Raw genomic sequence first — 22840 nt, 5'->3', positions numbered from 1 at the left:
TTGCACGACATCTACTGTATCAGTACAATTTTCCACATTCCAACGGTGTGAGGAATGAAGGACTTCTGTTGAGAAGTTCAACAGCAAGGCACATTTACTGCGTACTGGTGCTGCTGTTCAGCAAATCTGGTTGCTCTCGGCAGGAAAAGGGGATCAGGGATCAATTGTGAATATGAAAGATTTTTATTAAAATACAGCTTATGAAAAAGTGACAAACAGGAGACCATCTGTCGATGATCCAAGTCATAATTGCCAATATTAGGAAACAGAAACTTACCACCACAAACAGTATTCTAGTACAGAAAGTACAAATTACCTAAATGACCAAAAATGCTTGAAGGAAAATTATACTGATGCAGTAGATCAAGCTGATGCTGTAGGACAGTTGATAATATGAAAGTAGAAAGGTATATCAACAGCCAGAAAGGTGTTGTTAGTCTCTGGCCAGAGATGGAAGGTCTGTGAACCTGGTGATGGTTAACAAGGGGAGCTTTCCCACTCAATTTGGATAGAGAAATTTGGAATGAGAAATGACTAAAATATAGCACCTTCCCCTCCTAATCCCAAATGCCACCAGAAAGGTGTTGTTAGTCTCTGGCCGGAGATGGAAGGTCTGTGAACCTGGTAATGGTGAACAGGGAGAGCTTTCCCACTTGGTGTGGATAGAGAAATTTGAATGTGAAAAGATTAAAATATAGTACCTTCCTCTCCTAATCCCAAATGCCAGAACTGTGTTTTTGCAGAGGGGCACATTGAAAACAGAATCACACTTTTGTGTCTTTTGTGACTAGATTTTGTAGGGAAACCAAACAACCTCAAATTCTTGTCCTTGTGGGCATGAAATGAAATGCTATCCTGTAAATGAAATAACCATAGGGTGAAGATAGAAATTGACCGAGTAGAGATGCATCCTAAGCCTTGTATGTCATTATGGAGTTACGGTCCAAAATGAAACCACAGATACCTAAGAAGCACATGAGAGAGGAGGAATAGACAATCATTTCAATTACATTCAGAAGAGTGCTTGAAAAAGAGAACAGAAGATAAGGTAGTGGCAAGAGCTGGTATGATAACTTTGTGTGAATAATAAAGATTTTGGTTTTACTTCAGAGAGAATTATCAACATCATCATCATAGATTGTTTTACATCAGTTTTTCCCTGTATGGGGTTTGATATATAAAATTAGTTTTCACCCTTGTTATCTGTCCTTTGCCCTTTCTGCCTTAACTTCCCTAGGTCTAGGTCTTCATCTATCTCCTTTAGATCTTCATGCTAATATATCAGTATACAGTATTCTTTTCTTACCAAGTATTCCTCATCCCTTCTGATCACATGTCCAAACCATCTCAAATCCTTGAGACCTTCCCTGCTTCCTGCTGTCACATCTCCACCAGTTCCTCATTTGTAATGTAATCTTCCTGCCTTCAGAGGTGAAAATGTATTATTATTCACCAAAACCATGGCATCAAGAATTCAAGTATTCACTGTAAAAAAAAAAAAAAAATACAAGGCACAAAGCTCAGTGATTGCTGCTGAGAAGTTCGACAGCATGGCCCATATATTGCATGTTGGTGGTGTTGTTAAAAAATCTGGTTGCTCTCGGCAAGAAAAGAGGATCAGGAATCAGTTGTGACTGTGAAAGTTCAATGTTAAAATACAACTTATAAAAAATAAGAGACCATCTGTCAGTGGTCCAAGTCATAACTGCTAGTGTTAGGAAACAGAAACCTACCACCACTAACCACTAACCACTCTATCTAAAAGAGATAAATCTTTGGCAGAAGTAGACATCCACACCGGAAAACAGTAATGGAAGGACATATAACCTGAAACAGTGTGTTGATTTCATTACAGGCAGTCCCCTGTTGGCAGTGGGAGTTCCGTTCCCGGCTGAGCACCTATAACCAAAAATCGCCAATAATTATGGTAATAAATGGCATTTACGACGTCGTAAGTACCAATAAACCTCTTATCGGCACCGTTAACAGCTTTTCGGCGCTGGTAAACCGCTTACGAATGCAGATAAACCGCTTATGAATGCAAATAAACTGCTTACCGACACTGATAAGCCGCTTACCAACACCAAAGATCTCTGAAAATCTGGTTAATGACATCGTTAGCCAAGCGTCATAAAACTAAAATGCTGTTAACCGATGCTGCCAATGAGCAAGGACTGCCTGTATTGTTATAAATATATGAGACTTTACATATAACACCCAACTCATATGGGACATTTACTGACACTTTCATCAGGTGCTTCTCAAAAGTAAGATGTGAGTCAAAATTAACACCAAGTATAGTCAAAGTTTCATACTCATTTGGCAGAGTTCCATCCACCTGAAGGGGAGGATGGGATGAAAAATCAGTAAGAGATCTATTAATCAACAGTTCTATCATTTTTCTGGAGTTCAACCTTGTACCCCACCGACTACACCATGCTCTAATCAGCTCCATGTCACAAATGAGACTAAGGGCAGCTTCATTTGTCATAAGTTGAGACATTACTACACCCACAAGTGTTTCATCATTGGCATACTGAACTATCTTATTTTCCATACTACACCCACAAGTGTTTCATCATCGGCATACTGAACTGTCTTGTTTACCAGACCAACAACCCTATCACTTTTATACACTGCCCACCTGTAAGGAAATTCTGAAGTACTGTAGTCATAAACATTTCCACCACTCCAAGATCCTGAAGTTTATAAATAAGTACCGTATTAGGAATAATAATATTACTATTAAAGCAGTGCATTTTCTTCTATCCCAAACTTTAGCCAACAATAGGAAGTGATGCTGATGTGCTTTATAGCTGTCTTCAGAAAACTCCTTATATTTTTGTTGGTCCAGCTATGCCATAATCTTAAACTGTTTACCAGAATATTTTTCATGTGTTTTATAGTTTGACATGTTCAGTGATGACTTGCAAATAACCCCTGTATGTGTGTTCATAGGCACTTACATATATTTCCTCACCATGAAAATTACATCCAGTGATAATTTATGCATTTTTAATTAGTGTTGTATACCTCAAATGAATGTAATCTATGTACTGTACAGTAAGTTGTAAACTAAAATGTAGGTAGCTGTAAAATATGCCTCTATATGTTTACCCTATCTTTTTTTTAAGAAAATAAAGAAATTTATAAGAATTTTACATGTATTTAGCAGTAGACTGAGGCAGTGTGTGAAAAGAATGTAGCCTTTATCTGAGATGAATTAAGAATTAATGTTTGGGAGTAAAACTACAGTTGTGAATGTATTTGTATTGAAAATTTATAAATGTATATGAAATGCATGCCAGTTATTCATGTGCTCCTGGCTTTGTGCCCCTCCAAGTTCTTGTAAATAAACTGTATAAGTGCAGATTAAGATATTGACCAATAATATTAATTTAATATTCTCAGTATTTTGTAGCATATATCTAAATCACCTGAATGTGTTGTAGAAGTCACCAAATTTAAGGAAAATTTACTAATATGAGGAGAAATGATAATTGATACTAAGGGATTAATAAATAAGAATTTACCAAGGAGAAGTAGTTTTTCTACAAGGTGAGATAATCATCTCAATTACATTCAGTAAGCAACTTGGTTCTTGAGTTGATATATTTGTAAATATTACAGTATTTATTCCATCTCAACTCATCAGTCATATATATGCTTGTATCCATGGTCTCAATGTTCCCAAACTCGTAAGTCTTTTGTATAAGCAACAGAGCAAGAATGATGGTCTCACAACAGATGGTCCTGAACCACAGGTACCGATTTGATACCATCCCCACTTTTTTGAAAACCTGCAGTGCTGTTATCAGCTCTCTACTGGATTCCACAGCTTGTTTTAGCGCTAGAGGATCACCATTTTTCTGTTATTCTAATCCTTATCATAGTATTTAAGTATTTATTAGATGGTTTTAGTACAAAAATTATATCATATAAAGAGCCTACCACGTGATAACATAACAGATCATTAATGCTGAGTTGGTAGTGCCCAGGAGAATGCAAAGGAGGTTTACAAACCAAAATGTATCTCCAAACATTACCTAAGAAACTGATACCAGAATGTGGAAAACAAGTTTTTGACATAGGAAAAACTTATATTTGGTAGCTGCTATCCGTCCTCAAAGTAGTTACACTCTCATGGTCACCCCCCAGGGCTCCATAGACAGACCAACCAAGCTCAAAGAATTCTCTTATAGTTGGTCTCGGCCGGAATAGTGCATGTTGACACAGTGATAAATATAAAGGGCTCAGGACAGGAGGGCTCTATCTCCTGTCCACACAACAACTGCCTTGGTTTATCCTTCATCCTACTTGCATAGCTGTGACAACAGCGTGTATGTCAGCTATCTTCCTCATTACTGTACATGCCAGGTCCGTGCAAGATAAATGTTTACCCCAGTCCCCTGCCTTTCCATCAAGAGAAAGTGGTAGGGTCTGAGGACTCAGTGGTTACCAAAACTGGGTTTTTTATATAAGTAACTTTACCTAATAATTACATAGCTATTAGTTTCTGTTTTACGCGGCAGCTAAAAATTTGAAAATCATGGTAGTGCTCATTTGTTTTGGGTGTAGGTAGCTAGCCCCGCCCACTTTCAGGGAAGAGTAGGTACAACACAGCTAAAGAGCTCAATTCGTTTCTGCTGGTTAGTGACTAAACATTGGTTGTTGAGCAGCTCTGTGGATTCTTTTTCAGTGGGTGGTTGTGATTTTCACTTCATTTGGTGAAGTATTCTGTGATTTTGGTTGCGTGCTAATCTTAATTAGCATAGTTAATATTTGGGACTTTTCAATTGTGACTTTTATGTTTGTGACTTGATTTTGACTTAGTACGTCAGACTCTAGCTTGTCTAGTGTTAGGTACTGCAGTAAAGGCTACAATTCCCGACTCATGTTGGCTAAATATGACAGCCACACAATTTGTTGTTCATGTAGAGAGTAAGTTTGCTCACGAGACCTTAATTGTGACGAATGTAAAGACTGGAATAAGGGGAGATGAAAAACTTGAAATGCACATTTGGATAAACTTCTGCTTGACAGACAGAGGAAGGCAAGTGCTAGGGCCAAAGCTAGAGCTTCTGTTAGTCAGGTTAATTCTCCTAAAGTAGATGTTGATTTACCTGTCCCTTCAACACCTGTGACTGCCTTTTCCCCTATCTCCAGTCCTCCAACTTTTCCAGCTACTCCAATCCTTGGCGCCCATTCTTACGAACCCAATGCCATTGCCAGTCTAGAAGCTCGTGTAGATCAGAAATTCAATCTTCTTGTGAATACCGTTTCTCAGATTGGGAGTTCGGTAAGATTCTTGATGGACAAGTTCACCAGTGTTGGTGCAGGTGCAGGTGCAGTGTCAGTAGAGGGGGTGGCTACTCATCCCACCAATGCTCCTAGACCAAGACCCCTGCTAAATTCCCCTTGCTCACCTGGGAGGAAGCAAACTGGCAGTCCAAGGGAGGTCGGTTGGGTTTGCTACAAGCAGCTGCTTCCTCAACTGAGCCTGTTGTGTGAAAATCCCAGGACTCGGTGGACAGCCACTGAAAAGGCATCCGATTGGATGTGCATACCTTGTCTAGCGACTTGGACTCTCATGGGGCGAAAGGGTGTAGTCAGCGCTTTTCAAGTGTATCCAGGCCATTGAAAAGGCATGGTTCTTCGGTGGAAGATGACTCACCCCCTGTCCATAAGCGAGCCATGGAGAGAGATCGCAGTCTGTTTCCCTCCTGCAGTTTTGGGAGCTTTCCAGTCAAGCTCCATATGTATCTTCGATAACTGCCAAGCACCCAAAGTCCGAGCACCCAATGTCCAAGCACCCAGTGTTTAAGCACCTAGTGTATGAGAGTCCAGTGTACGAGCACCCAGTGTCCGAGTGCCCAGAGTCTGGGTGCCCAGCGTATGAGCTCCCAGTGTCCAAGCACCCAGTGTCCGAGCGCCCAGTGTCCATGAAACACTCAGTGTCCACGAAACATCAGTGTCTGAGTGCCCAGTGTACAAGCGCCAAGTGTCTGAGCGGCCTATTACTGTTGGCTCATCTGTTGAGGTACGCCTGCCAGTTGTCAAGTGTGCAGCGCTCCAGTTAGGACACCCAGTCTCTGACCTGACAAGTGCAGTCTCTCCTGTCATTGAGGACCCGTCTTTGGCTCCAATTCAACATTGGTTAGACAACATTTTAAACCTCCTTCAGAAACCGGCTTCAGTGTCACAGGAGCCTGCGGACCTACCTATGTCCTCTATTTCTTCTGATGAGGAACCCTTAGAGGAGGAACAACTGACTACGCACTATTCAGCACTTCTGAGGTTTTTCGTGGTCTGCTACCCGACTTTCTTCTCTCTGGCGACCCCGACGTCTCTGGGTTCCTCCTTCATGATGCAACAGCCTACGGGTGCTTCCAGGCTGCCCCCAAATGGTGCTTTCCTCTTCCTCCAGGAAAGCTTTGGCCCATATCAACAGCTGGTTGGCAGATAAGAGGGACCTGGGTAAAGCAGTTTTTTGTACTCTTCCTTTGCGTTAGAGGGCAGAAGTATTTGTTGTATTCCAATGGCGAAGCTCCTTCCTTGGGAGTTTCTGCCTCCTCTCCTCTCAAGGGGACTTCTCCAGTCTCATTGATGCAACACATTGTTCGGCGTTCTCCTCTGCCAGGATTTTATTTATGGCTTCGGAACTCGACCATCTCATTGAGGATGCTTTCAAGGTCTTCAAGGTCCTGACCTTCTTGGACTGGACTGTGGGGGTTCTAGCCAAGAAAATAGAAGACTGCACCGCTCTTCAGGAAAACTTCACTACAGACTGGCTAGGGGTTCTCTCATGCGCTGGGCTCTGTGACAGAGCGATTAGAGACGGCGCCCATGTGTTGGCAACCATCTTTTTGACAGGAGTGCTCAAAAAGAGGGACTTACAATGTTCCTTCACCACAAAAGGGGTCACTCCCTCTCAGAGATTGTCCCTCCTGTTCACTCCCTTGTATCATGAGATTTCCGCAAGCTACTTTGGAATGAGTGACAGCTGAACTTCAGAAGAATTCTATGCAAAATTTGCTAGCACAGTTGACCAAACATATTAGGAAACCAGGACGAGCATCTTCGGTGACTGCTAGTGTTAGGACAGTCTCCCCACTGTCACAGCAGCCCTTTTGAGGTGGCAGAGGCCGCTTTCAATCCTGCCCACGAACTAATCTCCAATCAGTATGACCTAGTAAGAAGACGACCATCAAACCCACCACTCGCAAATGAGGACCCTGTCCTCCATGTCCCTGTGGGAGGAAGGTTTCTCCATTTTTGGGACAAATGGAAGGCCAGGAACATAGAGCCTTGGGTTTTAAAAGTTCTTAAAGAGGGCTATACAACCCCTTTCAGGGAGAAACCTCCCTCAGTAACATTGCCCATCAGCTTAACAGCCTACTCGATAGGCTCAGAGAGGTTTTCAGCCCTGTCTCAAGAAGTCTCAGCCCTACTCGAGAAACACGCTGTGGAGGTGGTTAAGATTTAAGCACAGAAGGGTTCTGCAACCACCTGTTTGTCATCCCCAATTCATCGGGAGGATGGAGACCTGTCCTGGACGTCAGTGCTCTGAACTTCTTCATTTAAACAACAAAGTTCAGAATGGAAACAAACCATTCAGTCCTATCAGCCATCCACCAGGGAGACTGGATGGTGATGATCGATATGCAGGATGTATACTTCCGTGTTCCAGTACACCCAGACTCCAGGAAGTATCTGAGGTTCAATTTTCAGGACAGAGTCTTCCAGTTTCAGGCACTGTGCTTCGGCCTCTCCATAGCCCCTCCAGTATTTATCTAGGTTCTCACCCCTCTGGCAAAATGGCTTCACCTCATGGGTATCAGTGTCAGTCTATATTTAGACGACTGGCTTCTAAACTCCCCCTTGAGATCCAAATGCACAGAGGACCTTCAGAAGACACTCCACTTCACCCAGGATTTGGGTCTTCTAATCACCTTCAAGAAATCCCAACTAGTCCCCACTTAAGCAATTCTTTATTTGGGGATGAAGATTGATTCTCTGAATTTTCAGGCTTTTCTCTCCCACCAAAGGATTCAAAACTGCTTACAGAAAGTTCAAAAATTCCTCTCTCTCCCCTTTCCTGCTTGGTCAACGATTGGATGAGCCTCCTTGGAACACTCTTCCATCGAGAAGTTTGTGCCATGGAGGAAATTATACACCAGAGTGTTGCAGTTCTTCCTAAAGGCCAGTTGACACAGGAAGGACCTTCCAGACTTGTGTGTCTTTCCCATCACTCCCGAAATCAAGGAGGACCTTTGGTGGTGGCTCATAGAAGACAGGTTTTCAGTAGGAAAGTCACTGCACCCTCGGAAACCCAACCTTACATTGTATTTAGATGTGTCAGATCTGGGTGGGGGGCCCCTCTTAAAGTACATGGAAGTTTCCAGGATGTGATCTCCAGCTGAATGGAATTTACACATAAATGTGAAGGAGCTAAGGGGATCCATCTGGCTCTACAGTCCTTCTCAGCAGCAACTTTCAAGAGGACAGTCGCGGTCCATTTGGACAGCATGACTGCACTTGCCTAAATCAGGAATCAGGAAGGACTCACTCCTTACTTTACGAAGCAGCCAAGGATTTCCTCTTATGGGCACAGGACAGTCGTACAAGCATCGCGGATGAATTAAGTCGCGGCAAACGGGTTCTACTGACAGAACGGACACTGAATCCGCAGGTGTGCACCGACCTGTGAAAATGGTAGGGAAAACCTGTTTGCAACATCAAGGAACCATCATCTCCCTCTGTTTTGTTCACCAGCTCCAGATCCTCAGGCATGGGCAACAGATGCCATGCTGCAGGATTGATTGGACTTAGACATGTACACCTTCCCCCCGTTCAGCATGGTGAGAGAAATTTTGAAAAAGTTCATCACTCACAGTAATACGACAGTGACTCTAATAGCTCCATTTTGGCTGCAGAAAGAATGGTTCCCGGACACTCTTGGCGTACTTGTAGACTTTCCAAGGCTATTACCTCAGAAGTGGAGGCTTCTCAAACAGCCTCATTTTCACCGATTTCATCAAGGTTTATCCAATTTTGGTCTGACAGGCTTCAGACTGTCAGGGAGCTTGTCAGAGCAAAGGGATCTTCAAGAAAAGCTGCAGAAGCAGTTGCAGGTTGCAGGCACCAATCTTTTGCTACAGTCTACCAAGCAGAGTGGGCAGTCTTTCAAAGCTGGTGTGGAAAGCATAACATCTTATCTTCTAAAACCACTTTTTTTGCTCTTTCTGAGGTCTTCGAGGGATTAGCTACATCGACCATCAAAGGATACAGGGCTATGTTAAATTTAATATTTAAACACAGGGGAATAGACTTGTCTGCAAGTCAGGATATTAATGATTTGATAAAATCCTTGGATATGTCAAAACAAGAGAAATCAACCTCGATCGCCTGTAACTTGGACGTGGTTCTTCAATGGCTTTCGGGCCCTCTATTTAAGCCCTTGAATTCCTCTTCTCTAAGGGATTTGACGAGGAAAACATTATTTTTATTTGCCTTGGCCACAGCCAAAAGAATTAGCGAACTACAAGCCCTTGATAAAACGGTGGGATTTTCTCAAGGGAATGCAATGTGCTCACTGACCCAAGGGTTCTTGGCAAAAAATGAAGATCCTTCCAACCCCTGGCCACATTCGTTTACTGTCAAGAGCTTGTCTGAGATCCTGGGTTCTAGCAGATCAAGAGAGAGTGCTTTTTCCTGTAAGAGTGCTGAAGATTTATATTGCAAGAACTAAAAGCATTAGAGGTTCTTCTCAAAATCTCTGGTGTTCGGTTAGGGACCCATTATGTCCATCATGCAAGAATGCTTTAACCTTTTTAAGGAATGTGATTACCAAATCATACCTGGGGATTCAAGAGGATATCCTCCCTTTGTGTAAAGTAAACACTCATGAAATAAGGGCAGTTCCCACTTCGCTGGCCTTCAAACAAAATCTCTCACTCTTCACAGTCTTGCAATCCACATATTGGAGATGCAGATCTGTGTTTGCTATGCATTACCTCCATGGCCTAGAAACAGTGTATGATAAATTCAGTGCATTAGGCCCATTCTCCATGGCTGTCATGGTATTGGGGGACGAAAGATAGAAGGAACGCCTTCTATTGCCGCTATCTCCTCTCCTTGATTAAGGATTGTTGAGTTTTCTTGGGAAGCCTGGGGCCATTGTGTGTGTAGAGTGCCCACCAGTTGTTGTTTTTATGGTTGTGTTATCGGCAATCCAGTTTTACAGGCTTGTCTACCGACAAAAATCAGCAATTTTTGGCACTGATAATTGGGTATTAGCGCCGATACATAAGTACCAGAGGCTCCGATCTCCAGTTATCGGTGCTGAAAATCGCTGATTATCGGTTATCAGCGATTTTCGCGTATTGTCACACTGTCGGAACGGCTCCCCTGCCGATAACCAGGGACTGCTTGTATATATATTTCTTGGATTGTAAGTTTTAGCAACCTGTGATTTATTCCTGTATTGCAAAACTCCCACTAAAGTTGGGCCGACCCTTGGCTACACCACCAAGAGGAGCTCCAACCAGAGGCAGTATCTCTCTGCTGTAGCTCCCTCGCCAGGTAAGGTTACAACAAGCATTTCATGATGCTAGCTAATTTTTTTTATTTCAAATTCATCTCCATCTCTGAGTATTTTTGAGTAGTATGTATCCATGTATCCCACCTCCTATCAGTGTAGGATTCAGCTATGTAATTATTTGGTAAGTTACTTATATAAAAATGACATTTTTAAAATGAAATAAAGTTTTAAATATACAGTACTTGCCAAATAATTACATGATTGGAGCTGTCCCTCCTCCCCTCTCATGGACATAGGGCACAAATGAATTGAGCTATTTAGCTGTGTTGTACCTATTCTTCCCTGAAAGTGGGCGGGGCTAGCTACCGACACCCAAAACAAAAGAGCTCTACTGCGATTTTCAAATTTTGAGTTGCCGCATAAAGTAGAAACTAATAGCTATGTAATTATTTGGTAAGTATATATAAAACTTTATTTTATTATAAAAATGTCATTTTCCTGTCAAAATTTTTTTTTTATAGCATAGCCTCTGTTCTTCCTCAAAGGAGCATGCAAAGAAATCGACAGGTGATGATATGGCTTAGTTCCTGATAAATAAATTCCAGCAAGCAGGATAAAGGAAAAACCCAAACAGTCATTGTGTGGACAGGAGATAGAGCCCCTTGTCCTGAGTCATTTATATTCTATCACTGCGCTAACACGCACTATTCTGGCCAAGACCAACTGTAAGAGAATTCTTTGAGATTGGTTTGGTCTGTCTTATGGAGCCCAAGGGGGAGTAACTCCTTTGAGGATGAACAGCGGCTATGCTATAAAAAATCAGTGTTAGACAAAAATCTCAAAATCCTAAGTGGGTTTTTTCACTTTACTTTCGTGTGGGAAAAATGTACCACGGTACTTCCATTGTACCATGTTATCATCATAATCTGTATGTGATTAATTACACAATTTAGTCATTTATCCTGAACATTACCTTCTCTGCAGTCATCAGCTGTATTTCAGTTGGTTTTTAGGGTTCAGACTTTGTGTTCAAAACTGTTCTCTAAGCTTTGTTGTAAGTTTTTTAGGTAATGTTTGAAGGTAGGTTTGGTTTTGTGGTAACGTCCGTTAATTTTCTCTGCTGTACTGTGAGTAAAGGACAAACCGATTGTATTGCTTTATGCCGCCTCAATTCACCCTACATTTTCTTATTGTCAGTTCTTACCTTTAAGGACTGGGTCATGTGGTTTGATGATTCTTTTGACAGGCTAGGAAGGCTCAGTCTAACTCAGAGTAGTAACAGCATCTTTGATATGAAAGACCATAGGTACCATCAATTAGCACCTTGTCCTTTGTTACCCCACTACATAAAGGCCAGCTTCATTTCAAAAGCTAAGCTTTTGAACACCTTCTTAGGCTTTTAAGCCTTATCATACTCACACACTTGCATTGTTTTTGGGAGACATGTTCAAGTCATTGATGACACAATAAAACTTGAACATAATCACCCAGTACACTTCATAAATTGGAGTTGTTTGGATTATTTTGAAGATTTATAACATTTAGCCATCCAGAGTTGCTTAATATAGTATTGTCAGAGCATGACAGGGTAAATAACATTACAGTATATGTAAGACTGTTAGATACTGACTGATGGCAAGGTTGATGTCTTTCAAGTGTCTCCTTGCAACATCTTTTCTAGCAGGACAGCACTGCTGCACCTGTTCTTAAGGGTTCAACTCTTCAGGATCTTTTCTACAGGACAGCACTTTTGCCTCAGCACTAAAGTTCACCTTTTTCAAAAGTGCATGCATTAAGACTGGTATAGCAAAATTTGTATTGTATCAAGATTTTTTTAAAATATTATTCTTATGTAATGAACCTCATATTGGCAGCAAATTACATACAATTGCTGGTATTGACAGGTGTGACTCCTGTATACTATAGTTATTTTCTGATTGATGTTTTTGTGAGAAAAGTCTCTTGTGCTGAAGAACAAATATATAGCCCTCCGTGAGCCTTTCATATCCTTTGTTGATTTTGAAGAACAAGTATATTGCTCTCCAGGTACATTTGACATCAGTAATGGTGTAGAAGCTGGATGATTGATGCTGTTTGTTAGGGAAATGGTAGTAGATCAATGCCATTAAAGTCTCTTTCATGTGCTGAATCTCATTATGGATCCCATGGAATTCTTCACTTGTCCAAGTTTTTTCTGATATTTTCATCTTTATACACTGATGTTATTTTTGTTTGTCTTTGTGCTAGTCAGTATAACTTACTTTGTTCATTGCATACAATTTTTGGGGTGTTACAGTTTTCTACAATGGCAGCTGTTTGTGTTGTAGATGTAGGCCTGATCTGAAGTGAGTACCAGTATTTTAACTTATATGTGTCCATACTCTTTACAAAGTTCTATTTTAATTACAGTAGTATCCAAAAACCATTCTAAACTAATTTGTGAGTTCTTCAATAAACAAATGAATCTTCCTTACATATTGTGAGTAGGTTGTTCACTGCCGATTGTTTTTTCATTTTCGTGTGTTGCACTATTGGGCTAAGTCAGTATAGTATAGTATATTGATTTTGCTTTACTAATGAAGTTAGAATTGCCGATAAGTCAGGTAAGTTACTTTCATTGTACCAAAATAGAGTTTACTGTATTGTGAAGCATTTTAATTTCATTTATGTAATGTCACGGCAGCTGTGGTTATTGCCAGGGGTTTTTGGTGAAATGGATTACTTATTTCAATGGGTTTTATTTTTTGGTGATTACTGTACTTTTACGTTTTTTCATTGAGAACTTCAGATTTTCAATGCCTCTTTGGGAGTGATCATGTTATAATATTTTTTCATTTACTTAAATTATTGAATCATATTTTGAGGAAATATCCAGTGAGCGATGGTTATTGGAAAATAGCCTCTGACCAGGTATCTGAGTGACAAACCACCCTTTGTTTTTATGAGAAAAATTTCCAAAAAGTGTAAAAAAAGGAACAAATAAACCACTCTTATTTCCAAGTAATATTTTCATGCATGTCATACGGTAGTGATACTGGCCACCCAAAAAGCTAGTGCATCTTCTTCTCCGTCCTGGGCTATGAAGCTGCCTTTCTTTGTTATATGCTGATCTCTTGTAGGTATCCCTAGAAGTTCATAAAACCCAATGACTGATTTGTTATCCCCCAAACCCATCACTTAAAGTAACCTAATCCTGTGGTCAGCAGATCCCAGGTACACAGTCAAAAAGACGGTGGTGGCTCCCACGTGGTCAGGTAAGTACATCTGGGCCCCAAAGCTCCTTTCTCATAGAAAATGATCACTTCCTGTGTGTGTGTGTGTGTGTGTGTGTGTATGTGTTATACTGAACACAGCTGTGAAAATTTACTGCTAGCTCTCATTGTCTTTGCTTATCAGATTCATAATTTCTTGATTTAAAATGGTTGACTATCACATTTCTCACTTAAACTCCTTTGGTGAAGGTATTTCATTATGACAAATTGATAAACTGTGAGACGTTGGTGCTTTGCTTGGCCAAGGCTAGCACATATGGAGGGTTAAGCCTTCTTAACTAAATTTAATCTTTGTTTAAAAAGCTGTCGGTTGTGTTTTTAATTTTTTTTTAATCTTGTATAGGTTTTCTAGCAGTTAGCTTTCTGTACCAATTCAGTTTGGTATGTGTATGATTTTTACCTAGGATTCCCATGTTCTGACTTATGTCATGAAGGGATTAAAATGAGTCATATAGATGCATCTTACTTTTGCTTATTTAGGCCTAACATTGCTATTGCATATGGTTTTGCTAGAATTGGTAGCATGTGATAAGATTTAATCTTTAGTGGTTAAAAATTGTTATTGGATACTGCCAAGTTCAATTATTATTTAGGTTAAATTAGGATTAGAGAGGTCTGCTAGATGACATAACTCTGCATCAGTTAGGTTATCCTCAACTAATAACCATAAAATACAGTAAATGTAATACAGTTATTTTGCTACAACACTAGTATATTAGTATTGCTGGCAAATAAATGTAGCTCACTCAGTGGGACTTTTGACATTGGGAATGTTTACAGGGCGGAGGCCTGTGATTGTGACAATCTCACCCTTTCTCATACACGACTCTATTTCATGGAGCTCGCACTGGGCTAGTAACTCCAGCTTAGCTTTTTAGCTTTTCTCTGGTATATTTAGCAATAGCTTTACCTAGAAATAAGTGCTGAAAGGTTATTTCACCGGGTGACACAGGTCTCTCCCCAGAAATAGATTTTTCCTTTGTCAAAATCCTTTTTTGCTACAACACTAGTATATTAGTATTGCTGGCAAATAATGTAGCTTTTCATGGCTAGTTTAGAGAGGGACCCTCACTTTTCACCTTTTGAGTAGTACCTCTAGTTGGCAGGTTTGTTCCCCAGAATTAATTCCAGAATTCCTCATTGACTGAAAGGTCTAGAACACCTCCAGGAGATCCTCTTCTGTTAATGTAAAGTTGAATCTAGAGTGGAGGATTGAAGAATTATGTACTTGCTATGCATCTTAAGCAAAAGATACAGTTTAGAGTAGCATCAGATAATTTGCCAGAAGACTTGGATTCTCATTTTGAGATAGATTCATTGCTTTTCCAAGTGTCTGAAGTAGAGTGTTAGATCCCTGAAACCTATGATAATATAAAATCTGCTTCTTTGGGAGCAACTTTTTAATTGTTTCTCCCTAATTTGGTATGATTTTAGATTCTTCGGTCTTGAGGGATAGGTCTAAGAGCCACTCATGCAATATTACAGTTTCTTTTGGTAAACAGGAATAGCAGCTAGTATGTCTTTGGTAGACTTTTTAACTCCTGATGAATCAAGTCAGGACTTCAGTTCAGGTTCACCTTTATCCAGCAAATGGGTTTCCCTCATTATAGTTGCATATCAAGTAACCAGTTTTAGCAGTTTTGCAACTCTGGATTGAATCCTGCCCTCTAGTCAAGGAGCTGTGCTTGCAGAGCTGAATACTGTACACAGTTTTTTTCAGGCAAGGATAGACTATATACAGGAAATATCCAGGTAGTCTAGCATCAGTATACATGACGTTTTTCAGTCTTGCAGTGGTGCTTTGAGTGGAGTGCATGACTCTGCCACTCACTACCAAAAGTCACCTGTAGGTCATGCAAGCAGCTTAGCAAAATTATTTATTTGCTAGAGAATATGGAACAGATTTCATCTGCAGTAGACCAAGTGTATGACTCAAATATATCTAGTACAGGTGCACTATACTTTGATCGTAAGCACCATTTCACTAGTGAACATGGACCATCCCTGTTGTCAAGGGAAGATGAAGCAGTGGTTACTGAACAGGTGTGTGACTAATATGCCTACATCCCCCACAGCATTGTAGATCATGGTTACAGGTTTACAGTTCAGATGCATTCAAATAACTAAAAGCTTTGGCTTCCCCAAAAGGTAATTAAGATTTCAGCTGCTACCTTTTCCTCATAAAATTTTACTGATTTAAAGTACATAATTTCATATATGAGTTGGAAGGAGTAGATTATGGATCCCAGTTCTTCAGTGTCTCCAACACATTTATTGGAAATGTTTTTGCAAAAAGGCTCCAATTAGCAAGTAGTCTTTACAGGCATAATGATTCTTGAGAATCATCAGGCTTAGCAGAGGCTTCAAATTCTCAAATGAAAGAGCAACTCAGACCTTCAGACAGGGCCAGGTCAAAGACATATTTGGTGGAGTCATATCTACTGGAGTTTCTCCTGAGTTCAGCAGGTGAGGCTTTTGTCTGTGATTTTTAGGTTTCTGGAGTTTGAGAATCTCACAGACTTAATTGAGAACTTCCAAAAAAAGAGCCTTTTTCTTCAGGCTAAGGTTGACTTTTGGTCTTTCTCAAGGGTGTTAACGAGAATGATAGGGCACTTTAATTAGTCAGAAGTGCCCTCTTGGTAAATGTCAAAGGAACCTTTGGTGTATTGGGTATTTTCAGTGTAACTACCATTAGATTAGTTGAAGTCCTCAACATAGAGAGGGTTGAAGATCAGCTGTACTGTACTTCTCTCTTGGATAGTAGATGCTGATAATTTCTGAACTAATTTTTCCCCCACTATACCCTTGCAGAGGTTGTTTGAAAAGTTATATCACTGGAGGGAGGCAGTGAGAGAGGGGCAACTCAACTTATGTAGCAAGGCTGAAGCTCGTCCATGAAGCAGAGAACTAGAGGTATGCTTTTCTTTCACTGGAGGCCTGAGGTGAAGAACATAGTCTGGCAAAGAATCATTCTTCCTCACTAGATCTTGAAACTGACTGCTACTGTTAGGCTTCTTCCAATTCATCTGAGTGGTTGATGATAGTATTGTGGTCTGGTTGCTGTTTTCTTTAATTCAAGAGCTCAAAAGAACACAGTTGGTGAATTCTTTGAGCTGATGCTTATACTGGGTATCTCTCCTGGTGCATTTATCCTTCCAGTTACTGTCAAGATTAATTGAAGAAGTCCTGTTCATGGTGGAAGGAACTGCTTCTGGTATTACTGTAAATGGAACTTTTACTCTCACTGTCAGTGATGTGATCACTGTCCGTGTGGTCTTGATCACTCCTCATCATGGGTGCTGTCACAGCTGGAGGAGCACATCGTGGAGTAGTGGCAGCCATGGTCACTGTGTCTTCCTGGCATCAGCTGTGCAGACTCTTCTCAGCTGAAGGTGCAGCTTGTGACAAGAAAGATGTGGGTGAGGCATGATAGTTTTTAAGGAACCCTTAAAGTGACTGGTCCTGACATTCTAACTGCTTGCTGACTAGTGTTAGTATGTCAGGAAAGGGCAATTGCATCAAGGGCCAGAGAGCCAAATATTTTTAAGCCATGGCATTGGCCATGTCACAGGCACAGGTGTAAAAACTTCTGGAGAAGTGATCTTGGTCAAAAAACCCTCCATCAGTCACATGGTAATTGCTTCTAGAGTCAGTCACTGTAAGGAGACTGGTAACTGTAAGAGGAGGCATGACAGAAATAGTGATATCCATCACCTGCCTCAGCTGTGCCTGGGTAAGATCATTCATGAATGAAAACAGGTCTCCTTTACCATATATGAGTCATCATCCGATGGGATCACAGCCCTTGGATGGGAGAGGTGGAGCAGGTGCTGAACAGGTAAACTTGTCAGAAGGCAAGGCAGGAGGTAGTCAAACAAGTAGAGTAACGTACAGAGATGAGCAGGCAGGCTGGTCGGTTGGCATTGCAGGTCATGAAGCAGTTATGTTGGCCAACAGATCAGGCAGGTGAGGAGCAGGCATGACTGGCACTATGCCAGTCACCAGGTGATGAGTGTGCAGAGTGAAAGGAATGGGCAGAAACATTATCCATAAACTGGTGCTCCTTCAGTCAATATCTGTCAAAGGTTAGGTTTGTTGGAGGAAAGAAGTGAGCTGAAAACTTCTCAAAGCTGCTTATAGCCAGCCATAAGTCTAGCTATAACAGTTTTTAAAATTTTCAGAGTTTCTCAGAACATACAGCTTTGATTTTTATGATAATGTTTTTTAATAGTTTTTTAATTAAAATACAGTATCCATATTACAGTATTTTAATATTTTTTTTCAATTAAAATACAGTATCCATATTACAGTAATGTGGAATTTATGGAGTTAGGTACAGTGTCTGTCTATATTTAGTTTTTGGCATCTAGGTAAAAAACTATATACCTCAGCTTTGCATATAAGACCTTGTGGTCTGTGTTTTGACCCAGATTTAGAGAAAATAGTTGTAAATGCCATCAACAACAGCAGCACTTAGTGATCACAGAGCCAAATATTTTCTGCACAAGAAATTCACATGCCTGCTGCAGACAAGCAGCATCCTTGTTGAGAATCATCCTTAATGTTGGTGAAATCTCTGATCAGCAGTGAAAAGTAGCAAAAACCCTCCACCATCAAGGAAAAAACTCCCTCTGGAAAAACAGGAGAATTCATTTATTCTCACAACAGATGAAAAAAGGAGGGTAACAGACAAGGAAAGAAAAAAAATTCAGTGAAATGATGACAAAAATCAAAAGTTGTAAAGCAGATCAGCAACTTCTGGGACAGATGATGAACTATGATAGTTCACCAGACAAACAAGAACTGGTGGTGGTTGACCTAAGGATCCAAGAGCACATGGGTGGTATTGTTGCCTCCTACCAATTTTTTCCTTGTTTCTCTATAGAAAACTAATGTGCCTGGGATTTTGCTTGATGAACAGAGTTGGTTATAAGTATTGGGTTTGTTGTATTCAAACACACTAGTAGCTTCTTGTACTTACATCTCTTGGGAATTAATGGTTGAAAGGGAGATAGTATAAAGGAAACTGTTGTATTTCTCCTTTGTAAATAAGTAACAGGTTATACAGTAATCACATAGCCAGATATAAAGGCACGGGAATGTGCTAGGGTATGAAATGAAATAGATTCTTAAATATTTTCTGTAATTAACTGCAGTGACTATTAAGTCGAGGAGCCACCACCAGGGTAGTATTGTAAATAAAATTTGCCGTATATACTTTGTTTATATTTGTTTATATGTGTTTGTAAAATGTTGAAGTGCCTTCTTTATCTGGGTTGATGCCTTCTTTATTTGGGTTGAAGTATAAATATTTGTTGAAAAAGAAGTTAGTTTGCTTTAGCAAGAGAAACAGAAAATGTTATGCAGTGTGGATGACATGATGCTAGAAACTGATTTTGTGTCTTATAAAACTTACAAACCACTTTAAACATGCTGCAAGTGTGGTAAACCAGTTGCAGGACAGCTTAAGCTAATTTTCAGTGATTCATGTTTGCATATTTATTCCAGTCATTACATTCAGTAACTAAATGCTGTATCATGCTTGATGGTGCTTAGAATGGGATATTAATAGCATTTTGATATCTATGGCCTAAAGCTGCTTACACACATTGCATCTTATTAAATGATTATGTTTTATTATGAAATCTCAATTTTGCAAACTACATGTTCTGGTTTTAGTGTTATACATAGTATGCCTCGAAACTAAAAGCATTTAAATGCATTAAACCAGAATATTAGCATTGACTATTCAAGTGCAGTGTTTAGTTTTGGTCATGTTATATTGAAATAGTTTTATCACATTTATTTAATAAAATTGTAATTCTCATATTTTTTAAGGATAATGCTGATTGTGAGGCCATAATAAAATTATGATCTTTCATGATTTTGATCATTTTATCTCTGCAGGTGAATATGCTGGAACACAAGGGTTGGGTCTCCTTAGACTTCACTCAACTTACCGCCACGATCTCAAAATTTATGCCAGTGATGAGGGACGTGTACAGATGACAGCAGCAGCATTTGCTAAGGGACTGCTTGCGCTTGAAGGAGAACTTACTCCAATACTCGTGCAGATGGTTAAGAGTGCTAATACAAATGGACTCCTAGACAATGACTGTGATTCTTATAAACATCAGAATATGTAAGTATTGCGTGCTCTTGATGCTAACTTTGTGATAATTCATTCTTAACCTTACTCCCAATACCCAGAAATCATTGGTAACATGAAAAAATCCCCCAAAACATAAACAGTTGAACATTTCACTATCCTTCCTTTCTAGATAGCAGGAGAATTAGGCTAAAGTAGCATTCAAATGCTGGATTTCTCAAGAGTAGCTAATGTGTCACCTAGGAATTGGGAGAAAAGTTGAATTATCATTGAAAATGACTGAGAATCAGGCAGTAGGAAAATTTATGACAGTCTCAGAATATTCAGAATTATTTAATTTTTCTGACCCCTATGTTTCTTGAGAGAGATAAAAAATTGCAAATTTTTGAGTTCTGAGATATGCAACTTGACTGTAAGCAGGAGATGTTATTGCTTGTTTAAACGAGACAGTATTTTCTGACATTATTTCCTGCCAAAAAAGTAGCTTGAGGTATACCTTTTTCACACTGTCTGTCTTTCTTTCCTTCTCTCTCCCTTTGTGAGTGCGGGTACTTTGGATGGGTTTCTTAAATACAGTTAGTGAAGGGTATCTTAGTGACTTCTGTATCATCCCCTGTGTACATTCAGAATGCCTTTATCTCCACAGTTTTGAACATTTATGGACTGTTTCCTATACACATGAATACTAATATTTTGAGATCTAGATAAAAAGAGAATGTTTTCACCAATGGCTCATATTTGATTATGTACAAAAGAGGAGAAAGAGTATGTTTATCAAGTAATTTTACATGGTGGTTTTTAGTTTGGCCTTTCTCTTCTTTGTTGATAATGAGGTAAAGTTACAAGAAATAAGCTCAGATTGGTTAAAGATTTTTTATATTCCAGTACGACAGGCATCTTACCACATTATCATCAGGTGTGATTTTACATAGAAAATTTTTAAAACTTTAAGAATAGGCATAAGTAGATTGTAGAGATTTCTTTCAATTGCTGTAGGGTGAAGAATCGTCTACATGAAGCCATGCAACAAGATCATGACTTGACTCCAGAAGATATGGAAAAACTGAACCCAACACATTCAAGATCGATATCCACTGCTTTGGAATTTATTCAGAATCCAGTTCGAATGTGTGAGCATGTAGATGCACTGATAAAAAAACTCAATGAACGAATAAAGATTAGGAAGGAAGATCAGAAAACTAAAGGTGAGTTGCATATTTGTTTGAATAAAAGCAAGTGTTGTTCATATTATAGAAATCTTAATTGCCCCAATAGTTGGTGAAAATGCTTTTAACATAAAAAAGTTTAAGTGTCATGTTTTACATGGAGGTAAGCCATGTGACAAAACAAAAACATCTTTTTTTTTTGTATAACATTCTTTTTAGCATATAAGCCCACCACTTATAAAGAAGCCTATCAGTTTAATAGATGCTTCTGACCTGATAAGTAACAAAGACTCCATAGTGTAGGTTATACTTTAACATTCAAAGACCCCCATAGTATAGGCTATACTTTAACATTCAAAGTACTGTATACATAAGCTAACAATAATTCCAAACATGTGGGATTGTATGAAAAATGAATTTAATTAGGAAATTAGTTTTATGTAACCACAAACCAATTTAATCCAAGGAACGAGGGAAGGTTAAGCTGATAATTCCCTAGCTATTGACTGGGACTGTAAGATCTGTTTTAAGCCCCTGGATTGAGGTAATCTATTGAACACGGCTTTTGACGAGAGAAACGGTGTTGAATATGTATGAGGTAGAAACTGTTATTAGGTGAGTTCATAATTGTACATTTGTTGGTCACATAAGGAAAGGAATGAGCACTTGCTCATTAAATTATGGTGTAAGGAAAATAACTAAGAATTCTTTTTGAAGGATGTCATAATGGAAGGAAAATGAAGATTAGGATGAGCTTCACACTTGACACTAGTAATAACAAGCCCCTTCATTCCCTAACACAGTGATTCTTAAACTGGGGGTGCCAAGAGCTTCCAAGGAGGGTGCAAGCAGGGTTGCCAGATGGTGCCTATTATTTTTTTAATTTGTGATGTTAGTTGCAAAATTGTCAAAAACATTATCACTGCTTCCATATGTTTTCTAATTATTACCTCAGAACGTGCCAAAAATTCAAAATACAAGTCAATTTTCATTTAAAATCTTGTTTATGAATTTCTTTTATTGTTATGATGATAAGATTTTCCCGTGCTCTCTGCTCGGCGGCACGCGCCAGCAAGCTGAGCAGAGAGCAAATGTCAAGTTTCAGCATAATATAGATTACATTGTAATCTGTACAATACTGAAACTGTTCAAATTAAGATTAAGATAAAATGTGGCTTCATATGTTTGTTTTACCTGTTTTTATTAACAATGTTTATTTCGTTGAAATATAGGACAGTATATACTAATAAAAAATTTAACAGCAATGACCCCAAAATCTATCATTCATCCATATACTCATATAAGCAATGAAGTATAATAGTATACAAATAGACAACATACTGTTCATAGTTTATAGTTAGCAAAAATTTTAGGGGTAGGGCCGTGGGATCTGTACATAATGCAGAGGGTGGGTGCGCAAGGCAAAAAAGTTTAAGAACCACTGTCGTAACACATCCTATCTGTTTACACAAAAGGTACCAACATAGGGTTAGGCCTTAATGTAAGGGGAAAGTGTCCTGACTCATATTAAAGGTTCGTAACTGGTACATAATATCAAGAGGGTCTTTTCCCATTGCAACGCCTGGAGAACTGTCCATGCAGAATTAGAATTTGTGAAGTAGGTAATGATCATTTGATACCCCAGCAAGATAGTAGGGGACATGCTAAGTAAGAAAAGGTAGAATTCCATACCTAAACCCCAGTCTTAAAAGAGCATGACCCCAAAAACTATTACAATATCCCATAAAAT

The 22840-nt window shown here is 39.5% G+C and overlaps 1 protein-coding gene across 50 annotated transcripts in view; it reads left to right on the top strand.

Moving 5' to 3' along the window:
- The window catches only part of l(1)G0196 (inositol hexakisphosphate and diphosphoinositol-pentakisphosphate kinase), a 525389-nt gene that overhangs the window by 308034 nt on the left and 194515 nt on the right, over window positions 1–22840 (top strand). For all 50 annotated transcript variants that reach the window (XM_067124577.1, XM_067124561.1, XM_067124576.1 and 47 more), the window contains 2 exons: window positions 19723–19957; window positions 20921–21129. In XM_067124577.1, the coding sequence (XP_066980678.1) occupies window positions 19723–19957; window positions 20921–21129 (444 nt within the window). The remainder of the gene's footprint in view (window positions 1–19722; window positions 19958–20920; window positions 21130–22840) is intronic.

The sequence above is a fragment of the Macrobrachium rosenbergii genome, chromosome 22 (genome assembly GCF_040412425.1).
Source record: "Macrobrachium rosenbergii isolate ZJJX-2024 chromosome 22, ASM4041242v1, whole genome shotgun sequence".
NCBI lineage: Eukaryota > Metazoa > Arthropoda > Malacostraca > Decapoda > Palaemonidae > Macrobrachium > Macrobrachium rosenbergii.
This window is presented reverse-complemented; position numbering and strand designations above follow the sequence as displayed.